The 9,769-nt window shown below is 49.1% G+C and overlaps 1 protein-coding gene across 1 annotated transcript; it reads right to left on the bottom strand.

Annotated features, from left to right (window-relative positions):
• Positions 1-6,818: 6,818 nt before the first annotated feature.
• LOC106695741 (neuroligin-1-like) lies at positions 6,819-9,215 on the bottom strand (the record flags this gene model as incomplete). The annotated part of the gene is made up of 2 exons (XM_014450541.2): positions 6,819-6,971; positions 9,073-9,215. Coding segments are annotated over 2 exons (296 nt in total), but the record flags the coding sequence as incomplete, so codon positions are not given.
• Positions 9,216-9,769: the final 554 nt, after the last annotated feature.

The following is a 9,769-nucleotide window of genomic DNA, read 5'->3' as shown; positions in this document are numbered from 1 at the left end:
TGGGACATTGCTTTCGAGACAAACTATGGGCCCGGCTGGCGTGGCTCAGTGGTTGAGCATCAACCGAGGAACCAGGAGTTCAGGGTTCGATTCCCGGTCAAGGGCACATACCCCAGGTTGTGGGTTCGATCCCCAGTAGGGGGCGTGCAGGAGGCAGCCGATCCGTGATTCTCTCTCATCATTGATGTTTCTCTCTCTCCCTCTCCCTCCCTCTCTCTCTAAAAATCAATCTATACTAATAAAAGGGTAATAGGCTAAGTAGACCGGACAGACCGGATGTCTTCTGGTCATCCTTCTGGACAAAGCCAGGGTGGTGGGGCCAAGAGAGGTGGTTAGGGGCGATCAGGCCGGCAGGGGAGAGCAGTTAGGGGCGATCAGGCCGGCAGGGGAGGGCAGTTAGGGGCGATCAGGCCTGCAGGGGAGGGCAGTTAGGGGCGATCAGGCCGGCAGGGGAGAGCAGTTAGGGGAGAATCAGGCCGGCAGGGGAGGGCAGTTAGGGGTGATCAGGCTGGCAGGGGAGAGCAGTTAGGGGTGATCAGGCTGGCAGGGGAGAGCGGTTAGGGGTGATCAGGCCGGCAGGGGAGAGCAGTTAGGGGTGATCATGCCGGCAGGGGAGAGCAGTTAGGGGTGATCAGGCCAGTGGGGGAGAGCAGTTAGGGGCGATCAGGCCAGCAGGTAGGTGAGCAGTTAGGAGCCAGGGGTCCCGGATTGCACAGGGATTGGGCCTAGACCGGCAGTCAGAAAATCCCCGAGGTCCCCGATTGGAGAGGGTGCAAGCCAGGATGAGGGACCTCCACCCCTGGTGCATGAATTTCGGGCACTAGGCCTCTAGTTAAAAAATTAAATTAAATTGAAAAAAAAAAAAGATGAGGCCTACACCGATGACATCGGCATTAAAGGAGGCGTTTGCAGGGAAACAGAACTGTCAGCCTTTGATGAAACGGAGCAGCTGCCTGGCGTAGGGAGTGAAAACGAACGTCGTTGACATCCCATCAGGCATTCACAGGTTCTGACACCCAGGAAGATTCGCCCCCACGCACGGCAGCAAGGAGATGTTTACGTAAACAGATTCTCTCCTGGGTGGATTCGCTATTTTTTTTTTTTGGTTGTTTTTTTTTTTTTGCAAATTCTCGAGTCACAAAATAAAACACTTCATCCGCCAGAAGGAGTGGGTGTGTTGTGGGGCAAACAGGCAGAAGGGAAAGTCCGGGTGAGGTCTGGCCCCAGCTTTCAAGGGGCAAAGGACTCCACCCACAGGAAAACACAGAGCTATGCACAAGTGGGGGTGCATTTGACGGTAGCAAAGGAGTTCGGGGAGCCCTGGCCTGGTCGCTCAGTTGGTTCAAGCGTCGTCTTGATACTCCAAGGTTGCAGGTTCGATTCCAGCTCAGGGCACGTACAAGAATCGAGCAATGAATGAATAAAGAAATGGGACAATACATTGATGCTTCTTCTCTCTCTCTCTCTCTCTCTCTCTCTCTCTCTCTCAAATCAATAAATAAAAAATTTGCCCGGCCATTGTGGCTCAGTGTTTGAGCTTCAATCTATGAACCAGGAGGTCACGGTTGGTTTGATCCCCGGTCAAGGGCACATGCCCAGGTTGTGGGCTCGATCCCCAATCAGGGGCGTGCAGGAGGCGGCCGGTCCACGATTATCTCTCATCGTGGATGTTTCTCTCTCTCTCCCTCTCCCTTCCTTTCTGAAATCAATCAATCAAATACATATTTTTAAAAAGAGGCAGATTTCATACAAGTTTTGAATATTATACGTCTTTCTAAGGAGACACGTGAACTGCAGAAATAATAAGAAATGTCCTTAGAATGGAGCGTCTCGTTTGCAAGTAAGTGAGGTCCTGATAATTCCTTGGGCCTCATGTGGGTATAAATCATCACTTTCGTGGCTGAATAAGATGTGAGTAACTCCCCCAATGCACTGGACGAGCCCGTAAATTGTGTGTTCCTTGGCTCACAAGACGGAGCCGCGAGTCTGATGAGAGAAAACACTCGTATTTCAAACAGCAAATGGGAAGTGTGTCTTTGCATGACAAGGTTCTTATAATTATTACTAGAGGCTCAGTGCACAAATTCGTGCACAGGCAGGGGGTCCCTTGGCCTCGCTGGCGATCAAGACCGATCGGGGCCGCGGGAGGTTGGCTGTGGGAGCGCACGGACCACCGGGGGCGCAGTTCTTGCATTGAGTGTCTGCCCCTGGTGGTCAGTGCGCGTCATAGCAACCGGTCGTTGGGTTGTTCGGTCGCTTAGGCTTTTATATATATAGATTTTTTTTAGTTCTCACCCAGTGTATTTTTTTAGTTTTTTTATTTTATTAATCCTCACTCGAGGAAATTTTTTCCATTGCTTCTTAGAGAGAGTGGACAGGAGGAGGACACAGACATAAAGAGTGAAACATCCATGAAAGAGAGATGTATGGATGGGCTGCCTCCTGCACACGCCCCGACCAGGCCTCAGGAACCTGCAACCAAGGTACGTGCCCTTGACCGGAATCGAACCCTGGACCCTTCAGTCCACAGGCCGATGCTCTATCCACTGAGCCACACCAGTCAGGGCCAAAATCCACCTTTTATTCCTGCATCTCACCAGGGTTATGTTTCCTTTCCTTTTCTTTTCTTTCTTTTTTTTGTTGTTGTTGTGAATCCTCCCCCGAGGATATTTTTCCATTGATTTATAGGGAGAGACGAAGAGAGAGGAAGAGACAGAGAAAAACATGGATGCGAGAGAGACACAATGATGGGTTGCCTCCTGCACGTGCCCCAACCAGGGTCCAGGCTGGGGAGGAGCCTGCCACTGAGTTATGTGCCCATGACCGGGAATCGAACCCGGGACCCTCTGGTCCGCAGGCCGACGCTCTATCCACTGAGCAACACTGGCTGAGGCCAGGGTTATGTTGTCAACACTCAGTACAGCAAAAGGTAAACTTTCCATTTTTCCGTGAGCAAAGTCCTAAAAGCAAGCTTTTATTTTTTATTATTTTTTTTTACCTCTTTTCCTTTAAATAAACAAGAAAGGGCAACAAAAAACGTTTTAAAATCACTTCAAAAACAGTTCAAAAAACTTCCTTCACGCATGAGCCCGATGGATCAGAAAGAGTCCCCGTGTAGAGCTGTTGAATACCGTTCGGCGTGAGGGAGGGATCGATTTCTTTTCGAAATCTAACCTTTTTTTTTTTTAAAGGTTGGTGGTTGTTTTTTTTTAAAAATATATTTCTATTGATTTCAGAGAGAGGAAGAGAGAGGGCGAGAGAGAGAGAAACATCCATGAGGAAAGAGAATCATGCATCGGCTGCCTCCTGCATGCCCCCTCTTGGGGATCGAGCCCACAACCCAGGCATGTGCCCTTGACCGGGAATCGAACCTGGGACCCTTCGGTCTGCAGGCTGGTGTGCTAACCACTGAGAACACCAGCCAGGCCTGGAGATTTAACCTTTCAACCCCCCAGCCCCCCCCCCCATGCACACTGGAGCGTGTCCTTGAACAGGAATCGAACCCAGGACCCCTTGGTCCACAGGCCGATGCTCTATCCACCGAGCCACACCAGCTAGGGCTAAAGTTACTTTTGACATCATGGACTTCTGATGTTTTCGGTTCCATTGTAATAATACGGGAGAGTGATTTTTCATTTCTTTTATGTTTCCGTTGTTTAGACAAAAATATTCACCAAAAATCGACTTAGATTGTACTAGAGGCCCGATGCATGAAATTCATGTTGGGCGGGGGTGGGGGGTCCTTCAGCCCAGCCTGCGCTCTCTCACAATCTGGGACCCCTCGGGGGGTGTCCAACAGTTGGGCAGTTGGACATCGCTCTTGCAATCCAGGACCCCTCGCTCCTAACCGCCCACCTGCTCGATCCTTATCGCTTGGTTTGCAGCTCCTTAGCGCTGCCATGGAGGTGGGAGGGACTCCCGCCACCACCGCCGCGTTCGCCTCTCCAGCCGTGAGCCCGGCTTCTGGCTGAGCAGCGCTCCCCCTGTGGGAGCGTACTGACCACCAGGGGGCAGCTCCTGCGTTGAGCGTCTGCCCCCTGGTGGTCAGTGCGCGTCATAGCGACCGGTCGTTCTGCCAAAACAGTTGCAAGGGCTTTTATATATATAGTTGGGGTCTCTTTGAAAGCGTGTTAGCATTTCATTAGAACTCAAGTTACTTAGCTGCTGGCAGTTAGGAAAAAATGGAAACCACAAGGTTAGGAATCCAGTTACAGCTCTTCTTGTGACCGACCGACAGGGGTTGACTTTGGGGGTTGGGCACATGGTGTTACATACAGATTCTGTAACATTAGAAATCCACCCGTGAAACCTATATGCTCACGTTGACTAAGGTCACCCCAGTAAAATTTAATTTAAAAAATACATTAAACAAAGTAACTATATATGTAAAAGGCTAATATGCAAATTGTTCACTCGGGAGTTCGAATGGGAGAGCAGGAATTCAATCGCTCGCTATGACGTGCACTGACCACCAGGGGGCGGCGTGGATCATGGCGGGCGACCAGCGGTAGCAGCGGGGCGCTGAGGGAGCAAGGGGAGGAGGAGGCGGGGAGACAGGGCGGCGAGGCTTAGGGACCCCACCCTGCATGAATTTCGTGAGCCAGGCCTCTAGTAATAATAATAACAAATTGTTACCTGCAAAGTAAAAATAAGAAAAGAAATTCAGAAAATGAGAAGGCTCAAAATCTAAGACTGTTTTCCTAAAAAAACACCCACAAAAACCAAAGGATTTTGAGTACAGTGGGGCCTTGACTTACGAGTGTCCCGACTAACGAGTTTTTTGAGATACCAGCTGTCTCTCGGCCGATTTTTTGCATTGAGTTGATAGAGTAATTTGAGTTAACAAGCTCCTTAACGAGCTCGGTCTCGGAACGAATTAAACTCGTAAGTCAAGGCCCCACTGTATTTTACCAAATCTCCAAACAGCACAACTGTGCCCTGGACAGTGTGGCTCACTGGTTGAGCACCGACCTAGGAACCAGGAGGTCCCAGGTTCAATTCCAGGTCAAGGGCACATGCCCGGGTTGCAGGCTCCATCCCCAACCAGTAGGGGGCGTGCAGGAGGCAGCCAGTCCATGATTCTCTCTCATCATGGATGTATTTTTCTCTCCTCTATCCCTCTCCCTTCCTCTCTGAAATCAATAAAAACGTATTTAAAAACAAAAGCTCAACTGTGTGCCAACACATGGGGCGATGTGCATGCGTAGGCTAGAAATGTGTTTTCTACAAGTCCAGACTCCCTCCTGGCGTCTTGTAGAGGTGAATGTTCCCACACGGGCACGGAAAATAATTCTCAACATAAACCGAGAGCATCAGGCGAGACGTGTCCATTTCGAGAAAACATGTTCGGCCATGTTTCACGTTGGACACGGACCCATTCATCCACCTTATTGCATTTCTAATATTTAACCGTTAACCGCACAGCCACATCCAGGTCTCATTCTCCGAACCGCAATATCCAATATCCAATTGGGCATCGGCCCCGATGCATTTTTGCCTTGAACACTAGCACTGTTCCATAGATCGAGGGATAGTCTACTCATGAATTGTGCAACACAGCAGGCAAAAAAACAAACAAACAAAAAACACAGAGGTCATCCTCAAAATATATCCCCCAACGACATATATTTAACACCCAGTTTGAGAAAAATGAACAAAATACAAAAATTATGGGCGGTGAGCTCGAATGTCTACGCACTTAGCCAACGTCCAATCCCAACGAATCGCAAAATGTTCCCACGTTCAACCAAGAGTTAGTAAATTCCATATCATGCAAAAGCCATGGGCCTGGGCACCACACACCCATTCCTGGGAGCCCCCAAACACAGCAAAAGTCTGCTAAAAAATGAGGGAAACATGTTTCTGACAGGCCAGACGCCATCCGCCCGCCACGCGACCACGAAACAAAGCCAACATCCGTGGCCCTGGCCGACCATTGCCACAGCATCGCCCATTCATACCCAAATGCTTTGCTCACGCCCATGGCCTCTCAGACTGAACCCCTCGAAAGCATTCAAGGGGGACACAGCCCCCGCACCTACGTGGAGTGGAGGCTTAAAGTGGGATGTCCCAGCGATGGCCACCTGGTCAACCTCACAACATGCAACATAGCAGCATGGCCATCTGGTCGACCTCATGACACGCAACACAGCAGAATGTCCATCTGGTCGACCTCATGACACGCAACTCAGCAGAATGTCCATCTGGTCGACCTCATGACACGCAACACAGTAGAATGTCCATCTGGTCGACCTCGCAACACGCAACACAGCAGAATGGCCATCTGGTCGACCTCATGACACGCAACACAGCAGAATGTCCATCTGGTCGACCTCATGACACGCAACTCAGCAGAATGTCCATCTGGTCGACCTCATGACAAGCAACTCAGCAGAATGTCCATCTGGTCGACCTCATGACAAGCAACTCAGCAGAATGTCCATCTGGTCGACCTCATGACACGCAACTCAGCAGAATGGCCATCTGGTGGACCTCATGACACGCAACACAGCAGAATGGCCATCTGGTCGACCTCATGACACGCAACACAGCAGAATGGCCATCTGGTCGACCTCATGACACGCAACACAGCAGAATGGCCATCTGGTCGACCTCATGACACGCAACACAGCAGAATGGCCATCTGGTCGACCTCACGACACGCAACTCAGCAGAATGGCCATCTGGTCGACCTCACAACATGCAACACAGCAGAATGGCCATCTGTTCGACCTCACAACACACAACACAGCAGAACGGACTCCCGGCTGGTGGCCGCCGGTCCCTGCCCGGATGGACGGACGGACAGCGTGACTCACCTAAAATGCCCAGCCGGTAGTTGATGGTGATGACGATGACGTTGCCGTAGCTGGCCAGGATGCTGCCGTCGATGATGTTGCCAGTGCCCTCCATGTAGGACCCGCCGTGGATGTACACCATCACCGGCTTCTTACTGCTCTGGTCGTGGATGTCTGGGGAGAGAAGGGGAGGGGGGACAGGCGGTGAGGAACCTCGAGGAAGGACGGATGCCCAGTAAAGATGTGGTCCAGGCCCTGGCCGGTGTGGCTCAGTGGATAGAGCTTCAGCTTGTGGACGGAGGGGTCCCGGGTTTGATTCCCGGTCAAGGGCACATGCCTGGGTTGTGGGTTCGATCCCCAGTAGGGGGCGTGCGGGAGGCAGCCGGTCCATGATTCTCGCTCATCATGGATGTTTCTCTCTCTCTCTCTCCCTCTCCCTTCCTCTTTCAAATCAATAAAAAAATATATTTTTTAAAAATATATATATATTATTATATATATATTAAGGATTTAGCCTGGCTGGGTGGCTCAGTGACTTGGTTGGTTGGAGCATCATCCAATACACTAAAAGGTGTGGGTTCGATTTCTAGTCAGGGGGCCCACAAAGGTAACGGGTTCCATCCCAGGTATAAGCCCATACGGGAGGCCCATCAGGTGAGGATTAAAAAATAAATAAATTAAGAATTTAGCCTTAGCCCGTGTGGTTCAGTGGAAAGAGAATCGGCCTGCAGACCGAAGGGTCCCGGGTTTGATTCCGCTCAAGGGCATGTACCTCGGTTGTGGGCACAACCCCAGTAGGGGGCGTGCAGGAGGCAGCTGATCGATGTTTCTCCCTCATCGATGTTTCTAGCTCTCTATCCCTCTCCCTTCCTCTCTGTAAAAAATCAGTAAGATATTTTTTTAAAATGTGATAAAATGACACACGACTCCCCCCTCCAGATAACATGATTGAAATGCTACCTCTTTTCCCTGGAAACAGACACTCTCCTTGTGGTTTTCAACCAGTGGGAACCCTCAGTGATTGCTTTCTTGTTGTATTTATTGATGGATTATTATTTTTTGTGTGAATCCTCCCCCGAGGATATTTTCCCATTGATTTTCAGAGTGAGAGAGAGAGAGTGGAAGGGACAAGGGAGAGAGAGAGGGAAACATTGATGTGAGAGAGAAGAGAGACACATTGATTGGTTGCCTCCCACAGGCACCCAGTCAGGGCTGGGGTTCGAGCCTACAATGGAGTTACGTACGTGCCCTCGATGGGAATCGAACCTGGGACCGTTTGATCTGCAGGCCGACGATGCTCTATCCACTGAGCCAGACCGAATAGGGTAATGTTGCTGTTTTATTAAACTAGAGGCCCGGTGCACAAATTCGTGCACGGGTGGGGTCACTCGACCTGGCTGGCGATTGAGGCCGATCGGGCCAGCCGGCCAGGGGAAGGGACCGGGGGAGGTTGGCCGGCTGCTGGTTGGCTGTGGGAGCGCACTGACCACCAGAGGGCCGCTCCTGCATTGAGCGTCTGCCCCCTGGTGGTCAGTACACGTCATAGCGACCGGTCGACTGGTCGTTCGGTCGTTAGGCTTTTATATATATAGATGATGTGAAAACAGTATTTCTCAATGGTCTTTGAGGACAGAGATTCAGGGAGCCATGATCGATGTGTAGAGAATCAGTCTGTTTGGAAAACAAAGAAACAAACAGAGAAAAAGGCCACCCCTCTCCCCGCCCACAAATAAAAAAGTCCCTCCAACGTGGTTCACAGAATTTTGCAGTTCACACACGGAATGCAGACCGGAGATCAAAAATGCAACACGAACTCACAAAACCACATTCGGAAGGGAGGGAAGAAAAGACACATGCATATGTGTGTGTTCAACGTTCAGTTCTCTTCTTGTGGCCAGGCTAAAAAATAAAAATAAATTTAAAAAAAAGAAAAGAAAAAGTAAAAAAAAAAAAAAAGAAAAGAAAAGAAAAAAATACAAGAAGTGGATTTTCTTGTCAAGCATATTTTGCTGATTCACTTCGTATTTATAAAGGACGCGTGTACACGTCTTCTCACGGGAAATGCCTGGGCCGTAATCGCACGGTCAGTGGGATTAAAAAATGACAATGGTTTGCAAACAAGAAGAAGTACGCCGAGGCGTACGAATTTTAGGTCAAGGGGGGAAAAAGCAGGAGGAAATGGAAAAGAAAAAAAAAGAGAGAGAGATAGATATAAACTCATGCATCGAGCTCAGGAGGAGGGGAAAAGAAAAAAAAAAAACAAGAAAAAATATACCTTCGTCGTCCCCTCTGTCATTACTGGTTATATCATCTGTGTTTCTCTTGCTGTTGGCTCCTGGCGTCAGACCGGAAGGAAAGTAAAGGGAAAAAGAATTCAACACCAACAGGTTGGCAAAAAAAAGTTCAGAAGAGAGAGAGCTACCACCCAGTCAAAGAGAAAAAAAAAAAAAAGAATAATGTCACACAAAAAAGTTAAAATCTGTTTCCGCTGGATTTCAAAAAAAATAAAAATATGCAATAGGGTGATGCAACGTGTGAAGAAACAGAAAACATGTCAAGAAGAAACGATTCGGAGTGTTATTTGCAAAAAATAAAAATTGGGTATTTTGAGAAAATGCACTTTGGGGGGTTTAAAATGAGACAATTGCACAGAAAAAAAAGAAAATAAGCTAATGGGACGTTGAGGGAAAAAAAAGAAATAAAATTAAATTATCAAAAAGGAGATTTCTCCAATCTTACATGAAATGCATGTAAAATCCCCAATGGCTTCGGCTTGTCCCACGGAATCACCTAGATGCATTCTTTGAAAAATGTCACTTTTTCGCTTGGATTAAAACGAAATTCCACCACGGACACGGAGAAACACATTAAAGCCATAAACCACGGGGAAAAACGTCCATCGACATAGCTCAAGGTGGGCGTGTGCTTCCGGCGTGAGAACTCAGAAACACACCGTTTCCGGTAAAAGCCGG

This window comes from Myotis lucifugus, unplaced genomic scaffold (assembly GCF_000147115.1).
Source record: "Myotis lucifugus unplaced genomic scaffold, Myoluc2.0 scaffold_2606, whole genome shotgun sequence".
Taxonomy (NCBI): domain Eukaryota; kingdom Metazoa; phylum Chordata; class Mammalia; order Chiroptera; family Vespertilionidae; genus Myotis; species Myotis lucifugus.
The sequence above is the reverse complement of the archived record's forward strand: the minus strand, read 5'-3'. Positions and strand labels throughout refer to the sequence as shown.